General features: G+C 50.4%; 1 protein-coding gene across 2 annotated transcripts; it reads left to right on the top strand.

Annotated features, from left to right (window-relative positions):
* The first annotated feature begins 676 nt into the window (after window positions 1-676).
* On the top strand, window positions 677-18,182 carry DZIP1L (DAZ interacting zinc finger protein 1 like). Of its 2 annotated transcripts, none has more exons than XM_085303888.1 (16): window positions 677-734; window positions 5,125-5,679; window positions 6,567-6,651; window positions 6,907-7,031; window positions 7,457-7,618; window positions 7,946-8,083; window positions 8,679-8,741; window positions 9,212-9,352; window positions 10,644-10,674; window positions 11,548-11,598; window positions 11,725-11,858; window positions 13,166-13,325; window positions 14,067-14,292; window positions 15,093-15,268; window positions 15,719-15,858; window positions 16,923-18,182. In XM_085303888.1, exons 2-16 carry the CDS (start codon window positions 5,176-5,178, stop codon window positions 17,091-17,093), a joined length of 2,307 nt encoding a protein of 768 aa, XP_085160014.1. In that variant the 5' UTR covers window positions 677-734; window positions 5,125-5,175; the 3' UTR covers window positions 17,094-18,182. The 2 variants fall into 2 exon arrangements, with proteins under 2 accessions (XP_085160014.1, XP_085160015.1); XM_085303889.1 differs by lacking the exon at window positions 677-734 and adding an exon at window positions 2,417-2,507.
* Window positions 18,183-20,482: the final 2,300 nt, after the last annotated feature.

Here is a 20,482-nt window from a genome sequence, read left to right as displayed (position 1 = left end):
TCTCGACAGCTGTTTATAAGCCTGGAGCTGGGAGCAGAAAGGTGGGGGTGGATTGGTAGTCCGTCATCAAATGTTTGCCATCTGCACAATGCTATCTTTTGTAAATACAGCGGCTAATGAGCATGCTGCAATCTGCAGCCTCATTTCTGCGGCTAGAAATTACGGCAAGATTAGCTGGAAAAAGGAAGCCTTCTGCACACAGCGGGTCCACGAGCGCTGAACGCCGCGCCGGGACGCGACTCTCCCTCCAGCCCCGCGTCAGCCTGAGTAACCCCGCCAAAGTCAGTCGGACTGCAACGGCGTGAGGGCAGCCGGGGCCCGGCCGAGTGTTTCAGGTTGTCAGACCAACAGCGTGGCGCAGGGGGAGGATTTTGCCCCTTCTCTCTTGGGGGGGGGGGNGGCGCAGGGGGAGGATTTTGCCCCTTCTCTCTTGGGAGGGCGGGTTCCCCCCGGGGTGCTGCCCGCGGAGGTTTGGTTTTGCTCCGCGCTACCTTAGCAGGGAGGTAGGTTTCTCCTGAATCTGGCCTCGTGAACGGCTTTTTCTGGACGGCTTTGAATTTCCCGGGGCAGGGGGGAGATAGCGGGAAGGAGTGTAGGGTTACAGCCTGGAGAGCCCTCCCTGCTGCGCACACAGCTCTGGACAGCCCCTCTGGCTGCTTTGAGCCACTTCTGACCGTCCACGTTCATCGGTCTTGTCCTTGTAGACTCTCTGCAGTTGCTCCCTCTGGGAAGAAGTAAGTATTTTCATCTTTTCTGCTCCTGCTAGAGCTGGGAAAACGAAGGCAGTGTCTATGCAAGGGAGGGACAGTGCTGGGGGAAGTGTTTCGACTTGAACTGTTTGAGGTTTCTTTTTGCATTAGCTCAGCAGAGAAGCATTTCCGAGGCTCTGCTTGGTTACGTATTAGCTCCTCTGTCATCTGCCTAGCGGGCTGGTCGTGCCCAGGCTGCCTGCTCTCCCTTGGCTGCGTACGCGGTGGGGACGTGCAGTGAAACGCCAGTGACTCCAGCAATAAGCACAGCCGGTCTCAGCGCTGCTCTCAAGCGAGGAGGTTCTCCCTGCGTCTGTCTGAGAAAGACATTGCTACTCAGAGCGAGTCCCAGCAGCCAGGCTGAAAGCGATGTTGCTGTCGGGAACACCAGATTTTGGTGAGAGGAGAGGCCGAGAAAGGGGGAGAGGTGAAGGCTGCTGTCATTCAGGGTGCGGAGGAGCTAGGGAAGCTGCCCACGCAGTTCGCACACACGGAGTCCAGGTCTCCTGACACCTCTCTGCTCCATGGTAGGGCGTTTCCCAACATTTGCAAACTCCCAAATAAGCAAGGGAGCAGAAGGATGCTGGCAATGAGGTGAACTGGGGCACTTTGTAGGGAGTGAAGAAGTCCATGAAACGTTCAAACAGGTGAGGGAGGCCTCAAGGTGGAGGTGGGGAAGGGTGGGAGAAAATGAGAAAGGGATGAGATTTCCCTGCCGGAGGCTGTGAGTCGCAAAGAAGAGGACCACACGACAGCTGTTAACTGGTAGAGCAAACGTCCTGGCTTCCCTCCGCTGCCTGGTTTCTGCTGGGGATGTTGTGAAGTTGGCATCCCACCTGTGTCCCCTCCACCTGACGATTGCCTGCACTGCTGCACCAGAGCAGCAAGTCTCTGTGCTGCATGGCTCCCTGCTAAGTGCAGGGCTGGAGCTTTAGGGTGACCCTTTTGCCAGCCAACCACCCTTATAGAAAACAGTTTCCTTTGCAAAGAAAGGGCTGAAGTTAACTTCCTAGGGAGCCCAGGAAAAACACTGGTCTTCAGCTTTTTCATCATGAGGACATGCCCTGTTTCAGCCCCCTAATCTTTTTGCCAGTCTGGGATACGAAAGCTCATCACAGTTTCTGAAAGCCAGCTCTATCAGCATTTTGATGGAGCTCATTTTTGCACAGTGGAGTGGAAATGTTGCATCTGAGCTCCCTGAACTTTAGGTTACTCTGCCTGGTACTGGTTGCTACCTTTATGATGGACTCTGTATCCCTCAAAGCTGCTGCCCTCACCATATACGAGTAAAATCTTAGTCCTAGTGAAGGTCATAGCCAAATTTCCCTTGTCTGTGATGGGGAAGCCTTTTGCCAACAGCTCCTTCACGTCAGCTGAAGTAAATTAACATTGCACCATGGAAGTCAAAATGCATTTACTGATTTACACCAGCTGAGCATATTCAAGTAAGAACTGAAGAGAAGAAATAAAACTTTGGAACCAGGTTCCCAGGTTGCCTGATGCTTTGGTTTTATTGTGTCAACCAAAGTCCTACTGAAGCCGTGGTGGCACTGACTTAGGTGTTATACGTGGCACCATGCATGAAAGTGTTGGAAGAAAATGGAGGGGAAAACACGCCAGGCAACAGGATGTTCTCTGCCACGCTGCAAAGCGACAAGGCTGCAATGATGGCTGAGGTAAATGCCACTGCCTTTGGTGCATGAAGAAGTTGTTAATATTAACGAGGTTGTGCAATGGCACCTGCCCTGGGGGAATGCAGTAGATCGTTAGGGGACTTCAATTTGTGCTCTGGCAGAGAGCAAGGTGGTTGCTGGGGGTGAGGGGAGGGAGCTGCAGCCAGAGCAGGGCTGGTTCCCCAGCTAGGACTTGCCTAAAGGTTTAGCTCTTATGCCTCCTGCTTTATTCCAAAAGGTAGATTCCTCCTCTGCTTTGCTAGCCCATGGCAGGAAGGATCTGTGCTGGAAGGTGCTCCAAGGTCAGCTGGCAACCCTGCCCAGGGCAGGGTTTATAAAACTGCATATCCCCCTAGCAGTTCTGGGATCCTGGCTAAGGACCTGACTCCAGAGAGCAGCAGAGAGGTGGGATGTGGGATCTCCCTTCGTGGGCTGCCCCATAGGATAACCCTTCCAAGAGCAGCTAACTCACATGACAAATTCTCCTATGGCAAATTCAGCCCAGCCCTGATGTGCTGGATTTATGCTCTGAGTGGATCCTGTCCCTATCCATCGGGAAGGTACATATGTATTTGCATATATGATACTCCTCAAGGTTTTCCCATGAAAGAGCAGATCAGTATTGTGCAGCCTGGACAGCTTCGGAGGCCCGTGGCTCTCTCTGCCAGATGGGAACCGTCCCGTTTCCTCCCCAGGCAGCTGCAACAGCGGGAAGCTGATAACCCTGGGGTAGAGGCTTTCCCTGGAAGTTTCTGTTTCACGGCGTGTGAGTAAACAGAGTGCTGCGCCGCTCTGCGTAGCAGCCTGCTGCTCGGACCGGGCTCACCCTGGGCTGCCGGCCAGGGCTCCGGGGTCCCAGCGCTGCAAGGGAAACCTCCTGCCCAGAGTGGCAGGACCTAGCAGATTTATGCAACTTGTAGCCATGAGTCTCTCTCTCTGTATGTATTTGGGCACCTATATACATACATAGGTACATACACAAATTTTATATGCATATATATATATATATATACATGCAGTTGACTTTATCTGATGCAATGACTTGAGTTGTTAGACAGTACAGTGCTGCTAAAAGTGTATCACCTGCAATATTAATAATAATGACCTTTCTGGATAGAATTACTGGCTATACAAGAGGAGTTCAAACAGGATTTTGAAGCTCAGGGTTGTGAACCTGTCCTTACCATGAGTAGAAGCTCTGATCCTGAGTATTTTTTTTTTTAAATAAAACTGGGGAAGGGTCTTGTTGATGGGATGTTTTCTAGGTATACAACAGAAAAGATGAAAAACGAACCAAAGCCTAAAGCAAAGCCAGGGTTAAGCTCGGTGCCCCCCTGATGCGCAGCTGCTCCCGAAGGCTCGCAGCGCGTTTGCGCTGGGCATCCCTGCGGCGCGGGCGCAGCTACAGCCGATTTGCAGGGCAGCCGGGCGCCAAGGCTTTCTTGCATCCTGCAGGGCTGAGGCAAGGAAAGAAGAGAGCAAAGGCAAAGGAAGAAGTTGGGCGGAGAGCTAAAAGGCGCTGGAAAGCGCGCGTGTGCGGCCGCGGGCCGGCGGGGGAGGCGCGTTGCTGCGGTACACAGCGCACCTAGTAACGCCCTGCGCACCCGGCCGCGCGCGGCCGCTCTGCTCCGCGCCCCGGCCGGGCTGGCCCGAAAGCATGGTAAGCAGCCTTCCAGCAAAGAGCATTTTTTTTTTTAAATAAAGCTAAGCATTTTTAAAAAGCTATGCATTTTCTAAAAAGCTACCTAAAGGTAGGGGTAGCAGCCAGAAAATCAGCACGTGGTGGGCAGCTGCAAACAGGGAGCTAGACTAACTCAGAGAAGCCTGATGCTTGCTCTCAGTTGAACTGCATTTCACAGCGTCCTCTAGATGACGTCCTCGTTACACAGCCTACGACCAATATAGAGCCAGTTAGAGGTTTAAAATGGTACAGTTTAAATATGCTTATGTAATTATGGTTTCGGGCACAGCTAGGGAAACGAGCAAAAAGTAGAAGCAGTATCACTAGTATTCATTGACTTCTAGTTATTCTTCTGATTGCAATACACCAATAAACTGGTAGAGTTTTTTCCCCCCCCCAAAATTTGGCAAAAGCAATAGATACCATTTTGCATAAGGAGATCTCTAGCATGTAATACAGCTGTAGCATATACATGCATGTGCAGACTGACCCATTTATGCACCAAGCATATGCCAAAATTTTAGTGTGGGGCTATGCATGCCTTTTTTCGGGGTGGGGGCGGGAAATGAGTTGAACAGATGCTCCGTATCTCTGTTTGTTGCATGGATATGCATGCAGACGTGGCTCGCGGGCCAGTAGATTTGATATTATTCAATTTATTACGCTACTAACAGCGTATTTAGAAACCTCAACGTTTTCCGTAGGTGCTGAATACAGAAGGGTTGGTACAAACTTTAGACATAACTGCAGGCAGGTAAGCCAGTAAGACTGGATATCAGCAGGGCTAGCTGAAAGGTATTTTAATTTGCAGACAAAACAAGAACTTACTTTAAGGGGAATATGGGTGTTTCTGTTCATTTGAAGAAAAAGTTAGAAGAAGGAATAAAGAAGGAAAAGGAAGGGTTTTTTTTTGTTTTTTTTTTTTCTCACGTAGGATGTGCTCTGAGAAGTTCTATGATGCTGCAGGTGTGTGCAGGCTGGTGGAGTCAGCTTGCTGTAATGCATCCTTCTTGCTTTCCAGCCCTTTTTTGCAGACACTTTCCATCCGCCGCATCCGCCTGGCACCCCGGCAATGCCAGGCTGTGGCACCCCACTGCCCTCTGCCACCGATGGGGCCGCGTTGGCCGGTCTGGTGGGAGTCCGCCCCTTCCAGTTCCAGCCCCGGCGGGCCAGCGTGGACTGGCGGCGGTTCAGCGCCATCGACGTGGAGCGCGTGGCCCGGGAGCTGGATGTGGCCGCGCTCCAGGAGCACATTGCCGGCGTCACCTTCTGCAACCTGGACTCGGAGCGGTGCCCGTCCTGCGGGCAGCCCGTCGACCCCGTCCTGCTGAAGGTGCTCAAGATGGCCCAGCTGAGCATCGAGTACCTGCTGCACTGCCAGGAGAGCCTGAGCGCCGCGCTGACCCTGCAGGCTGGGCGCCTCCAGGCTGCCCTCGACGAGCTGACCCGTGCAAAGCAGGAGGCAGCGAGGCAGGCGGAGGAGCTCAGGGGGGTGAAGGAGGAGAGTAGGAGGCGCAAGAAGCTGATCGCCACCCAGCAGCTCCTCTTGCAAGCTGGGGCTAACAGCTACCACAAGGTGCACGGCGGAAAAGGGATAGTGGGTCCCTGTGGGTCTCGGAAAGCCGCTGTAAAACTCATCCCAAGGCTCCTCACTGCGTCTGTAACCCACTGGTGTCTTTGGACTCTCAGAGGGTTGCCAGGATCAGACAGGTTTCATGGCCCAGCTGAGTGTACGGAACAGTAAGGGCCATAAAACTACAGCTAGTGGAGCATAAAGTCAGTCCAGTACCAAAGCAGTTACTGGGAAAGGTTGCTGCTGGCTACCTGCACTGACTCACGTCAGGACCCCGCCTCTCCTGCCCAGCAATGCTGCAGGTAACTCGAGGCTTGCTTTGCCTGAAACCTGCAACCAGCTGAGCACCTGCTGCTGCTCAAAGAAGGGGACTTTTCACGGGTCACCTTGACCCCAGGAAAACTGTGGCCAGCCCTGCTGCTTTCCCAGTTCCCCGTTTATCACATCTGCTCTGGGTTTGCTCTGTGGCAGCTTCATGGTGATTGCAAAGTCCTTGCTGGCCAAGAGGGAAGTTTCATTTTTTGGGGAAGTGCTAAGTCAACTACAGGTAGTCAGAACAGCCCAGATCACTGAGGAAGGAGGGTGCAGAGGGAGATCTTAAAACATTCTTGTGTCCTGGAGGCCATCTCGTGGCAGGGAGACTTTAAACACCCTCCAGCCCTATGAAAGATTTCCAGAAGCTCCTGGGTTTGGTGGTCCTTGGACTTTAGGAAGGAGCCACTCTTAACAGCTGCGATCTAATATACCGCTACTGTGTTAGGCGAGTCTCTTAGGATTTCCCCTTTCGCTTTAAACTAGCAGAATAATCCTGTTTCCCTTAGGTCAGGGACATGGGGAGTGCTTCTGTCTGCAGATGCAAGTCCTCTCACTGGCTTGCTTTCTCTCCCCAGTGCCAGCTCTGCGATAAAGCCTTCGTGAACTACTCCTTCCTCCAAGCCCATGTTCAGCGCAGACACGCTGAAGCCAGTGAGGCTGGTGAGCACAGGCAGAATTTCTCCCTTCACTTTGTTAATGGGAGGGTTTTCCCTATCGGATGTGGATGCTGGAAAATAGAGAGTGACCGTGGGGGTTTAAAGGCAGCTGCTTACGTCGTGTTGTTCCCATTTCTGTATTTCCGTGAACATTTATTAAATTATTTTTCCCCTCCTTGCCCCTCAAAGCAAAATCGCAGCAGCAGGACCTTGCAAGCATGCCCTTTTCAGCATGCCCCTGTTTCCCTCGGCTTTGCAGAGAGGCAGCAGAAGAAGCAGGTGGAGCAAATGGAGGATGAGATTCAGGAGCTGAAAGTGAAACTGAGGGAGACGCAGCAGCGCCTGGAAGCGGAGAGAGACGCGGAGAAACTGCGCCGGGAGCACGTACGGGCGCGCGGGCGTTGCTGGCTGTTTGGAAAAGAAGGAGGGAGGAAGAAGGAGATGAGATAGAACGTGGGGCAATTTTAAAGTGCAAATGAAAAATATAGCGAAAAATTTTTTTTATAGTGGGAATCATTTTCTTTGGAAATATTGCCCAGAAAATTCCTGTGGGAAATGTTATGTGGAAATAAGCACTATTACACACAGGTAGGAGTGCCTGCCCCTGGGAGGATGTACTACCTTAACCTTCCTTTGGTGTGCAGGCACGGTCTAAGTTCTGAGCAGTGACTGGGGTACTGAGGTTGTCGGTGCTCCTATCGCTGAAGCCGAGGCAGAAGCCCCAAACCGTGTCCCAGCCTTGCTGCTTCTGCTCTGCAGCCAGGAAATGTCCAACTCTGATTCTCCCCCCTCCCCCCCATTCCCTTTAGGAAACAGAGAAAGCTCGTCAGAGAGAAGAGGAGGGCAGACGAGATTTTGAAAGGTGGAAAGAGGAGGAGAGGACAAAGCTCCACCAAGAGCTGGATGGCTTGAGGCAGCTGTTCCTCACCGAATTCAAGGACATCGCCAGCAGGAGCAGTGCCGTGGAAGGGGTGAGCAAGTGTGCTGGTGTGAGATCCTACAGCAGAGGAAGAGACGTAGTTTGCCTCAGGGCACGTGACCCAGCCTCGTGCATGTCTTGTTGAGAGGTGCAGAGCATTGGGGACATCTAAGCTTGCTGCCCTACCTGGTCCCCACAGGCTCTCGCTTCAGCTTCTCAATTTCATAGCCCAGAGAAACCTCCCTTCCGTGCTCCTGGTGCATCGCTGGGATTTGGGGAAAGAGGCAGTGATTGCCCAAAGTGGGAGGAGCAGCACTTGTGCTGCTTCCCCTCCTTAGCCCACTGAGGCACCAACAGCTGCTTCTTCTTCCTACTACAGAAACTGCAGGAGCTGCAGGCCAGAAACGTGACAGTGTCCAACCTGGGGACCCTGCAGGACGATGACTACAAGGAGAAGCATCAGTGGGCAGTGACCCAGGCAGAGCTACGGGATGTACGAGAGAAGATGGACGTGCAGGTGAGGAGTGGATTGCAGGTGTCTTCGTTATGCTCCCTCAGGGGTGCATTTTGATGGTGATGGACCCGTGTTCGTGCACCTCTGTGCACATCTGCTAGTGTGTGCATCAGCAGAAGTCTCGGCTTGGGTTCAGCTAGCAAAAGGGACCAGCAATGAGTTCCTACTGAATGACAGCACCTGATATACTGAGCCCAAACATGGGACCTGAAGAGTTTAGAGGGCATGATCCAGTCCCAGGTGAACCTGCTTCCTGCAGGGAAATCCATCTCTACAGAAACTCACCATGTGGAAAAGCATTTCAAGTACCAGAGAAAAAAAAATTTCCTCCGCTGTGTATTGATTATCTCCCTCTATAAGGGCTAAAGCAGCAGGAGCTTCAACACATTTGGTGCCTCTGAACACCAAAAAGGTTGGAAAAAGCCTGTGACAGCTCTGAGGCTCCCCAGCACCGCCATTACAGTGCCAGAAGGTCCTCCAGGACCTGAAGGAAAGTTAGATTTCTCAAAGTATGGGCACATTTGGGTGCCCCCGTTAGTGAGGAGCCCACAGCCTGTGGACTGAGAAGGAAGAAACAGCTTTGTGTTTAATTTGGCAGAGGGATGAGTGGAAGCAGAAGCTGAAGAAGCTGCGGAGGGAACACCTGGCTCAGGAGGCCCAGGTAAGTGCCACGAGCCTCCTTGTGAGCTCCTGGGCACCTCACTCAAAGACCTGGACTCTTCCCTGCTTTTTCTCCATCTTAGCTCCAAACCCCAGAGATATTAGGTCTCCTCAGAGAAAGAGGACCTATATCCAATTGCAGCTGATGAGAAGGCACAAGCTTGCTGACACAAGGTCAGTTGTACATCTTCTGCAAGGTCATGGTTGCCTTTGGGAGGACATGTCCCCACAACTGCTGGGTGCCGCCCCTAACGGCAGTTGTAGGTCAGGTTCTACTCAGACTTACATTGAGTTGTGATCCAGAGGGAAAAGAGAGCACTAGGAGTCTGCCAACAGGCCTCAGGTTGCTTTAGCAATTCAACAATGAACAAAAACCTAAAGAGTTTCCTCAGTTTTCCCAACTGGTTTCCCCAGTTAAGATGCTAATTTCAGCATCTTAAACTCTTCTTGTTCCCTTTTCATTCCTCTCAGCTGAAGAACGAGAACGAGAAGCTCCGTGCCACACTGTTCCAGGACCACCAGGCAGTTACAGACCACTTCCGTCAGGAAATGGACACGCTCAGCACCCGGCTTAGAGACCAGACTGAAGTCATTAAGTCACAGGAGAAAATGGTATGTAGCAATATTGCTCCAACCCTGGCTACAGCATGTGGTGTCTCCTGCATGTAGGACCTGGGTGTTACGTTCATGTAAGCTGCTCACATCCATCTGGGATCATAACTTGGAGAAATGAAAGGTGATGAAAGGTGGAGAGATCGTGTCAGGAAATGGTGGGCAGTTATATATACTGGCAGGCCTGGAATGGGCTCTGACTTGGTGATACCAGGATGCTTGATCCATCCATCCAGGCAGTCTCCTGTCAGCGGGGAAATGCACTGCACTCCCCACCCAGTCTGCCTGACCCTAAAAGCAGGTTCAACACATGTAGTATGGTCAGAAAAAAACATGTTGGATGTATTTTCCTGACTTAGTGCTGGGCTTCCCAGCAGGGACCCCCAGGCAGTGCCTGGATTGTACACCTTACTTATCCCTCTTCCCGTTTCTTGACTCTCCTTTTTCACCATCCTTGTGCCTCCCTTTCTTTGTCTCAGTCTCCTGACAGATAAAGAAGGTTTCTGCAGGTTTCTTCACAGCCCAAAAATGCTCAGGCTAAAATAGAGTGGGGGGTAGAAGTGGGGAATTTTGATTCATCAGAGTATTTAAGCAGAACTTGTTTCTTTAACTCTAAGCAGGCTTAAAACACTTAGTTAAGCCTATGCCTTACTTCAAGCTCATTGCATAATGTTCTGCTACTTTGGGGTCTATCTCCCACTCATTAAGCACAAAACGTTACTTGAATATTGGCCAAAAGGAACCATGCCGCCAGGGCGCTGGATCACCAGCGCAACACTTCATGTTGTGATTTGGAGCATAGTTTAGTCTTTATCCGACCTGTGAATAATGTGTGGGTGTAACAGGACGGCATCCACTGTGCTAGTATTTGCATTACGGGAAAAGGAAGAACCTAGGCTGACCCCTTGGAGGTACGCTTCGTTTGCAAGGAAAAAGGTATTTGGTGGATGTATTTGACCAATTTAAGCCTCTGCTCTCATGCATATGCCCATACTGTGGCTGCTGATGGGCTTGTCTTTGACTCGGCTTGACCAGTTGGACAGAGCTGAAGCTGGTCTTTCTCACTGGTAATAGGGAGTCTGTCTAGGAACAAGCTATATTGTGGTCTCAGCAAAAAAAAAAAAAAAAAAAAAAAAAAAGTCTTTTATCCTGGTGCTTCAGTTTGTCATAGAACTATTTTTTTTCTCCTTTCGTGGTGCTTTTAATAGCAATATTCCACTGAGAGAGGATAAGTTACCCCCAGATTACAAAGAACTGATCTTTGAATGATGCCTAGCCTATTTCTTTACAGATAAAGCTGCTGTCTGCAAGCAAACCTGAAGGTAATGATGATTTATTTTAAGGTGAATCAGTTTGGGGCTAGATAAATTTTCCGTAGTTGCCACTAGCCATTCAGAGGACACTGTCTTCTTGCTGTCCATCTACAATATCTTCGCTGGTTCAGGCAAGTAAGCGAGGAAAACATGCTGTGTCTGTTGCAGGGAGCTGGCTGTACGTCTACCCACGTGACCCTGGAGCAGCTATCTTCCAGACCCTTTAATATCAGCTGCGACAGCACAGACCACAGAATTGGCTCACTAGCAGAAAACTAACTCTCTCGGGTGCCTTTTGCATTGTAGACGTACCCCAAAGGAGTTGGATTTCAATCAGGAGCTCGCAACAAATGAATGACCTCTTCCTTCCCTTGCTGCCTCCTTCAAAATGATGCCAGTAGTTATTTGCATGAAAATAGGGAGTCAAAACACACTGTGGTTTCTTCATTTATCTGGGCTTTCTCTAATCAAGAGCCAGGGTAAGAACACAGGGACTTCTCAGCTCCCTGATGTCTGCAGCACAGCAGCAAACCCAGATGTGTGATGCTGCTGTCTGCTACTTTTCAGGAAAAAAAAAAAAAAAAAGCATCTCTACTTTAAGGCTTTTTTCTTTTTTTCCCTCCTAACAGAAAATACCCAACAGGTGTATTGCTCGTTCCAGACCCAAGGGGTGGCAGAGGGCTGCTTGCGAGCACCACTAGGTTTCCCTCGGGGACGTTCTCCAAGGGCTTGTAACCAGGCCCGAGCCAGTGCTGGGTCCCCAAGATACAGCTCTGTCTGCTCTTTGCTTATATGAAGAACAAGCTGGAGATCCAAGTCTGCTCCCACATCAGGCCCTTGGTTTCTCTCTCAGCCCTCACCGGCTCCTTTTTGTCTGTGCAGTGACCCGGGAAGCACCCAAAGTCGCGACTGCAGAAGAGTCATCAGAAGAAGGTGGGTACTGGTGGGACCCGTGTCCTCAAAGGGCTGAAGGGACCCATCAGCCTCCTCTCTGGCAGGCTGGGGCACATCACTGCACTGATGTCAGCACTTGACTCCCCAGGCCTTGTTTTACTGCAGACACAGAGGATATCCTGCATGGGAAGCAGAGGCTCCTGGAAGCTCTTCAGAGAAACCCCAACCTCCTGAAGCAGTTTCGGCCCATCCTGGAGGAGATGTTGGAGGAGAAGCTGGAGAGCATGGGTGTGAGGAAGGTAAGCCTGCTTTTGCACTGCAATCCTGAAATGCCAGGCCTGAGTGGGTACATCAAGATAAAGACTACTTTGGACTGCTATATTTTTTTTTTCTGCACTAATAGGTAGTAAAACAATCCTTGTCAGGAATAGTTGCAGGCAAATAGCAAGGTGGAACTCAAACCACGCAGCAACGGCACAGGCAATACAATGTGGTGCTCCTGTCTCTGCTCAAGGAGTGTGACTGTATCACCACCTTGCCTCCTGCTCGTTACAGCTCTCTCTCCAGCAAGTCCTTCTTGCAAGCAGTCATTCATATGCTAAATAAACCAGGCCTTGCTGTCTTTCAGGAAAATGCCTTGTAAAACGAGGGTTCGTAAGGGCACAGTAGTCTGTATCACGGGGATTTCAAGGGGACTTTTACAGTCCAAGCCCTTTTCATGCCGAGTATATTAAATAGTGTCTCCTGCAAGTCTCCCTGAGCTCCTAGCGATGCAACACCACCACCTAGCACCTCGCAGAGCTGGTGCAAAAGCAGTGAGCACGCATGGCTGCACCTCTGCTGAAGACCTAAGCGTCTACCCCTTGCTCCCTCAGACAATGTTTCTGAGCAAGGCAGCGCTTGTGTTCTGTCCATCGGGATTTGCAGGTCCTGAAGGCACAAAGAAAAAGGAGTGAATTAATGACTCCTTGTGTGATAGTTTCCTGCAGGTGCTTTTAAGGAGTGAAAGCCTCTGACAGGAGACCAGAGTGAAACTGAGTGCTCCTGGGTTCATTTTACACAGGCTGTGGCCCTGGCTTTCCCCTCCTTCCCCTAGCATGTTATTAGGGAAGGCTGAGGTGGCCATTTGTGAGAGTCAGGAGCATCTGAGGTATCTTAAAACATCTTAAAACAGATCCAGAGGCATACAACCCTCCTTCACTTTCTCATCATTTCACATCTCTACTGCCCCAGGACATTCACAGTTGCAAAACCTGCTGGAGCTATAAATACCTCCCAAGTGGACATGCTTGCACTTACTCTGTAGGCTAGAAATTGCCTGAAATAGCTGGATTTACTGCTCAGTGGTCATTTACCAAAGCAGAGGAGGGCTTTGCAAGCAGAGGACTAAAGCCTCTTAGTAGCCTGTTTGCATGGGATAAGAGCATCTGTACTAAGGACAGGGTGGGTATTGGGCCTGTTGCAACCTTTCTCAGCTCAGGTGGGTTCAGTGGGCTTGGAGCTTGCAGAAAGCTCGCGTGATAGGGGAAGTGGTGGTGAGGGCATGTTTCAGTGTATAATGCTGTGGGAGAACAACGTCAAGCCCCTCAGCTACCCTCTGCTCTAGGTTGCCAAGGGGATCTCAACTCAGACCTACAAAAACCTCCAAACTCTGGTCAGAATTCAGCAGCAGCAGAAGGCTGAGAGGTTTCCAGAGCTCCTCCACTTGAGGGACAAGTTAATCCGAGCAGTCATGTGGAAAGTCAGGCAAAGCGAGAAGCCCAACGGTAATTTCACTGCACAGCTCTGTCATCTCAGGTGAAGTGATCTCCTGTTCTTTCTAGAAATGTAGAGAGGGGCTGCATGACCCCACCTACCCATGGCTGCGGGCTGCCGTTCCCTCACCCAGTGGGGCAGTGAGATGGAGAAAGGGCAGCAAAGGGCATTTAGGGTGATATAAGTCTTTGCAACTGCTCTTTGCATTACTGACCCTGCCTGGGCTGGCCTTTCATGGTCAAAAGATATCAGCTTTCCCAAAGATGACCTCTAAAAGATCCCTAACCTACCCAAAAGCTCACACTTAATGAGAGTCATTTTGCCACTAAGAAATGAGGTTACAAAAAGTCACAGAGTCCAACTGGTCCCATAAGAACGGGACGCTTTGCAAGGATTACCAGCAGACTGTTGAGTGGTGGGAAAGGTCTACCTAAGCCTGCTTTTTCTCCCTTCCCATTCTGAGCTGCTTGAATAGCTTGGGCAGGGGGTTTGTCTGTCTGCATGTCTCTGGGGAGAGTCAGTCTGTCAGCCTGCAAGGGCAGGGGGGTGGTGTGGCCCTGCCCAAAGGGCTCCCAGGAGATTCTGAGCCAGGGGATCCTCTTCAGCGTTGTTCTGAATATCCTTTTTTCTCCCTTTTTCCTACCCAGTGTTGCTTCCTCAGGCCAGGTGGGTAGCGTGGCTCCCCCAGGAGCTGCACGCACAAGACTGGTGGTAGGTAACGATTTTTCCTTGCTCTTAATATCACCTTACAGTTAAAAGCCAAAAGAGCCCCTGGCCACTTCGTTGGTCACCGCCATCTTCGCAGCCTGTGGTGAAGCTAGCTGCACTACAGCCTGGGGCCTCAGCAGCCCCCCGGCCGGCTCCTCGGAGCAGAGCCCGCACCACCCACAGCTCTCCAGGGACACTCCCAAGGACCACCCAGACCCTTAAGGCCAGCAACCCAGCAAACCCTCACCTGGGACCTGTCCCACAGCCAAGGTGAGTCCCACTGTCTCCTTTGGTCTCCTTTGGGTGTGAGAGCCCAGGACCCTTAGTCACAAGCCTGGCCCAAGCTCTACTAGGTGCTATACAAACACAAATGTTCTCGGGAACTGCTGACTAGTGGGTGATGTGACACCTTAGAAAGATTTGTTTGGAAAAGGAGTTTCCCTGCCCCTTTGGGCTGACTCATGCAACCCAGTAAAGTCAGACCTTAAGTTTTGTATCCCACCCTGTAGTGCTGGAGGTAAACATGGGGCATTTTACGCTTGTGTTAGGCTTTGAGGGGATGAGGAAATTCTCTTGGGTTTTGGGAGAACAGGTGAAGAAAGAATTACTACTTTACTCCAGGAGGAAAGAGGAAGCCAGATATAGGTCTTAAACTCAACCCAAGCAAGGTCTAAACACAAGGCAGGTATGTGAACTTGGGTTTGAGTATCTGTTGGAGAGGCCAGAAGGAAAGAGCTTGCAGTAGGCAGGTGCGACTGATTTGTCCGTGGCAGCAAGAAACAGGATGCATCTCCATGCAATGCCCTGCTTGAGGACAGATCATTACAGCCCCCAGACTGTCACAGGACTTCCACGTATCCAGTGCAGGAGCTGGTAGCAGGGGTACTAGAGGCAACAGGTCTAGTTTTTTTCCCCTCTGTGTTGTGGGTCTGGCGATGAGCACTTGTCTCCTGCTGTGTGCAGTGTCCAAGAGCTGGGTGCCCTGCCTGCCTTGAGTCTGAGCCCTCCAGCCCCAGCTGTGTGGGATACAGCCCCAGCTGACCCATCTCTCTCTGTGCACCCTGCTGCAGCCCACGTGCCCGCTCAGAAGTGACACTGGGATGGGAGCAGGCTGGCCTGTCCCCCACGAAGCTGAGACCTCCCACGAGCACGCAGAAAGAACAAATGCCCTCAAAAATGATGCCAGATGATGACACCGAATCTGATGAGTCTGCCCTGGATTCACCAGAGGAAACAGCTGGCCCAGGTACTGCTGGTCATAGCAACCGCTGTAGGTCATGCCTAATAACTGCCCATTAATTCGAATGGTGCCTCCAGCCATCTCCGCTGTGGTCAGTGCCATGGCTGTGGGCACGTGGTCTCAATGTGCTCTGCACTCTGGGCCCATGATGGGTGGCTGTTTTAATGTCAGGACAACTCTGCAGGGACAGGCCTGGATGGTACCTCTGGTGCCACCGTGTCACTTTATTGCTGGGGCTGAAGAGGGAGAAGTCTAAATTCTCTATCCTCGTGCTAGGACTGGTGAAGAGGTGCTGGTAGCTTTATCCTTTGGCAACTTCTGGCCCTGCCTGGAGGCCTGCGACACCACCCCTTCCCACCAGCGGTGGTGGGTAGCAGCTGAACTGTGCTCAGCAGGACTCGCTGTGTGATTGCCTGGCTCCAGGGCTCCCATTTTAACCTTCTGTGCCCTGTGCAGGGACAACTGTGTCTGCCATGGTGAAGGTCTTGGAGAGACGCCTGGACACAACAGCACGGAAACCAGCCGGAGGTGTGAAACTCTTCCCCGAGAGGAGCTCTGGGTCCCCCAAAGCCAGCCAGCCCACCAAGAAACTGCAGGTATTACCCAAAACAACAAAGAGAGAGAGGGGGAAAGCCTGAGGACATCCATAGTGAAATGCTTGCCTTCACAACCACCCCCTTTCCCAATGAGCCTTGAAGATCTGGATTTAGATTTAGACACAGTGATGCTTTTTAACACAATTTTAGAGAAAAAAATGTTTTCCCCTTTCTTAGCATAGTGTCATAGGACACAGTCTGTGCAGCAAGGAGTTCAGGCAGTGACAGAGACGTGATGCTTGGCCCTTTCTCCAGCAACAGACATGTCATGTCCTTCCCCTAGCCAAAGAGGGTCCAGTGACCCCCTTCAGGAAAAATCAGGATTCATGCAATTGGAAGAACAACAGTAAATGCTAGAGAACCAAAATGAGAAAAGGTCTCTGGAACAAATGCAGAGATAATTGGAGCGATGCAATGGTGAAATTATTAAATTACTAAACCAGGACTTAAATGTAACCTCAATTTATGGGGGAGAGTTGATGTAATTAAAGTAATGGCAGTGTTGGAATCAAATTGCTTTTTTAGGGAGGAAAAAAAGGAGAAGGACTTCACCCAAGAAAGGCCCAGTACAAAAACAAAAAATTTTTTTTTCATTGCAGTGAGAATGAAATTCTGGGCCTTCCTCTAGCAAATTTCTTTTTATGAAAAGAAAAGAGAAAAGAAAGCATGACATTTGTGGAACAATTTGCAATTCAGAGAAAAACAGAGAATGGGTCTGACCAATGTAAGAATTATGAAAAGTTAGAATGAAGGGCACTAAACCTGGTGCATCTGGTTGTCACACAGATGCATCATGAGATAAATCAGGAAATAGCCCCAGAAAAGCAGTGAAGCAGCTCATCCCTTCCCGCGTCCACCCTTGGGCCCCTGCACCCACAGCCCATCCCTGGGCACCCAAGCTGCCAGCTCTGTGTAGCCTCTGACCTGCAAAAAAAAGAAAAAAAAAGGGCAGCACAAATTCCGGTCGCTTTTGACTCGCTCGTACGGGGCTCTGGGTGCAAATGCCACGTGTGGCCTGACACTGCCGCTCCCCTCGCCGCATCTCCCTCACGTTCCCCATCCAGGTTGTGGAGGACAGCACTGACCTGGATACATCCTCCCTGGAGGACCTCGTGGCACCCCGGGAGCCGCCGGAGGGCCGGCGACGGCCGGCGGCGAGGCTCGGCGGCGATTCGGCAGGTTCCCCCGGCACCAGCGCCTGGAGCTCGGGCAGCGCGGGGACCAGGGGTTGGTGATTTCCACCCCCCCCCGCCCCACTGGCACGACTGCCCTGGGGAGCCTCGCTGCAAGGTGACACAGGAGGAGAAATGACAGTCCTCCGCAGGAGCCAGCAGCCACTTGATGGTGCCACAAGACCAGGAACAGGCAGCCACCGCGCGGCAGCCTCCGCCGGCTGCTGCCCGGGCTGCAGCAGCTTCTCTTTCCAGGTTGGGCAAATTACCCCAATATTGGGGCTTCTCAAGAGACACAAGGTTTGCATCCTCCCTGGCCAGGTGCTGTCATTCCAACCAAGGGCTTTGCGACCAGGAGAGCAGCAGCGATTTCTGCCTTCCCCTTGTGCACGTGTCTGCATGAGTTATAACACGGCACAGAGCCCGTCGTAGGGTGCCACGAGCCTGGAGAGCACCAGCAGCTCTCACTGGCTGTTGAGATAGCTCTTGCTGTCCCTGTTCTCCACCGTGGTCACAGCCTGACCCTTGAATGTGCCTATTTCATTTTTTTTTAAACAGTCCATCAAGCAGATTTCTATCCAAAAGCTGATTATTTGCCTGTTTGATTATAGGCATCACATCAGTCAGGTTCTACTTATAGCATTTATCCATATAAATGAAGTGCGTTTTTCTAGATCTCTCTATTTTTTACATTTGTAGCTGTGCATGAGACAATCTGGATCCTTGCAGAGGCCAAAAGTTTGTAGGTTTGAAAAATACAACAGTGCGATTTTTTTTTTCCCCTGACACTTCACAACTCACCCTAGCATTGGCTAAAACTTCATGTTTGTGGGGAATTTAATGTTATGGGCCGGAAAGGCCAGCCACTGCTGAGCAGAACAGCAAAGTGAATTCATTTCACTTCACTGAATGGCCAAAATGCCTTCCAGATAGGTGACTGCAGATACGCATAAATGTATATGCACACATCCCTGTGTATGTATGTGTCCGCGTGTGTGCTCTGTATATATAGTATGTCTCCATATACTGCATACCTCGAAACTTTGAAAGGGAATCTTTCCACTTCAGTCTTTCAGTTTTAAATAAGAACTCTGACTGACTTGTGTTATTCATTAAGTTTACAATACTCTGGCCACACATGTTACTTTACAGTTAATTTAAAAGACATTTTTCTTTTTCGTTAGTGTTGATCATAACAAATACTGATTTTAATAAATTAACTGAAACTGGATCGATTCATCAATGTCTTTTCTTTTTTTAAAAAAAAATATGGTTCACCCTCTTCAGGCTGCTGGAAGGGGTATCTGGACCTTGTACTGATATATATATGTACAGTACAGGCTCGGGGGGGAAGGAGTGTTCACCTCTTCTGTGCGTAGGGGTGACGAAAAGCTAGCTGCTGCAGTCAGCTTCATGCACTCAACTGAGAGCCCAGCTGTGAGCAAAAAACACCAGAAAGGTGAAGAAAAATGTCTCCTGAGTTTGGGGAAACTCTGAAAATGCCTGTCAGCCTTCTGCTAAGAGACAGGCAGAACAAATGCCCTACCAGGTTCAGAGCCTGGGTTTCCCCTATTGCTGATTTTTGTCTCTGGACTTGTTGCTGGTGTCATGGGAGGCAGCATGAGGATAAGCACGAGCCTCAGCCCCATCTCCCTCTTGCATCCCTCGGCCGCCTGCGTCCTCCACTGTCTCCTGTTAATCCATGAGCCCTGGGGGGGAGCTCGGGCTATGCTAACCGAGCGTGCCTACAGGTTGCAATGTCCTTCAGCGTGGACCGAATGATGGTATGGGACTTTGGGAAGCGACACCCAGCTCCGCAAGCAATGCCTGGTGCCTCTTTAAAAGCACAGTCTGGTAGTCTGATTTTACTGTTTTTCTTCCTGAAAGCTGCAACTGGTCAGAGTCTTTGGGCTAAAGATGAACACCAGTGTCTGGTGGGTTTTAGGAGATTTAGAAGAGGGTCACTGCATATCAGAGACTGCCACAGCTTATTTTATATTGCTAAGCTTTGACTGAGTTTAATTTATTTGAGCAGGAAGTGATTAACTCTGAATATATGAATAGATATACTGACAAGTCATTTTTGTTTCAAATAGGACATTTTGAGCCAGCAAACTGGAGGAACTTGCTCCCCAAGTGCTACAAGCTGCAGCTAGGTACACCTCAGAAAATGCACTGTGGGCGTGTAAAGATTCAGTAAGGCGCTTGCGCTTGGGCTATCCCAGGTGACAGGCTATGTCTCCAGACATTGTGTCAGAGAGGAAAAGAGGTGGGGGAGAAGAGCCTCCAAAGCCACCAGCTCCATGAGCAGGGAAGCAGGGCTTTTGCATCAAGTGCTCTTGCCTTCCCTCTGTCAGAAAGGAAGCTTTTAGACAATTTTTTTTTTCTTTTTCTTTTTTTTTTTTTTTTTTTTTTTTTTTTTTTTTTTTTTTTTTATTTTTATTTTTTTTTTTTTTTATCTTTTTTTTTTTTTTATGGAATCCTTCTCCAGAAAAGAACCTTCTCTTTTATCCCTTACGGTGCTGTGTTTTTTAACCTTTACTTGATGATGCCAAATTGGGCTACATCACAGGGTGCCTGTCGCTAGGCTAGTGCCCGTTAGCATTGCTGAGTGCTCTTGACGTGCTACACAACGAAGAAGCAGCGGAGAACAGAAGGGAAGCTCCCCTAGCAGACGGATTACTGCGTCCGAGGGAATTAAAAAACAAAGCCAAACAAAACAAAGCCAGTTTAAAGTGTGCAGCGGAAGAGAAAGTCAGAAGCGGGGGGCTCTCACTTGGAGTCGAGCGTAAATAGACAGACAGGTGTCCTGATAATTCCTTTGCACAAAGATTTATTTGTAACAGCATTAAGAAAACAAATTCAGCTTCTCCCATGGGAGTTCTCCCATTGTCGAACAAAAGCTGAGTCCAAAATGAATTTGCTTCTCTCTGTAAAGACGAGATGCTGCAACAACACGAGCCAACGTGACTTTGTTAACAGCAAAAGCAATGCGGAGGCAAGAAGGCAGCGCTGCCATGAACAGGGACGGCCTGTGCAAACCACGGGTGCCACGAAGCAGTGATGCACGTGGCCTGCCCCTACCCCGCTGTGTCCGTCACTACCTCGCAGGGCCTGAAACTACCTCTCTGCTCTCTCATGCCTTTGCACCTGTTCCTCCACCGTTTCTGCTGGATGTGGGTCAAATCCTGCCCACTGCCATGGAGTTACTGTGCACCATGGCTGTTGCATGCTAGATGGTCACAGTGAGGGTGGTGAGAGCAAGGTTGAATCTATGAAAGAGAGTAGATTTGGGGGGGGGGGGGGCTCAGCACCAGGATACAGCTGGTCGCATGAGGGTGGAGGCGCTAAGCCATGCTCAAAACTCAGATACCTACTTGAATTGTCAAAAAAGACCTGAAGCCCTCCCAGGTGCTGGCGCTTGGAAAGACTCCTCCACGTTCCTTAACGCA

This window comes from Rhea americana, unplaced genomic scaffold (assembly GCF_003343005.1).
Source record: "Rhea americana isolate MKP2758 unplaced genomic scaffold, rheAme1 scaffold_200, whole genome shotgun sequence".
Lineage (NCBI taxonomy): Eukaryota > Metazoa > Chordata > Aves > Rheiformes > Rheidae > Rhea > Rhea americana.
Note: the sequence above shows the minus strand (reverse complement) of the source record. Positions and strands in the feature narration are given on the sequence as shown.

What these genes read in the sequence shown, in the direction of transcription:
- DZIP1L (XM_085303889.1), top strand. Translation starts at nt 2,430, where the DNA reads ATGCCACTGCCTTTGGTGCATGAAGAAGTTGTTAATATTAACGAGGTT. An exon ending in GGAGCAGTGCCGTGGAAGGG is followed by an intron (nt 7,619 to 7,945) that starts GTGAGCAAGTGT and finishes TTCCTACTACAG; the next exon opens with AAACTGCAGGAGCTGCAGGC. An exon ending in GTCTGCAAGCAAACCTGAAG is followed by an intron (nt 10,675 to 11,547) that starts GTAATGATGATT and finishes TTGTCTGTGCAG; the next exon opens with TGACCCGGGAAGCACCCAAA.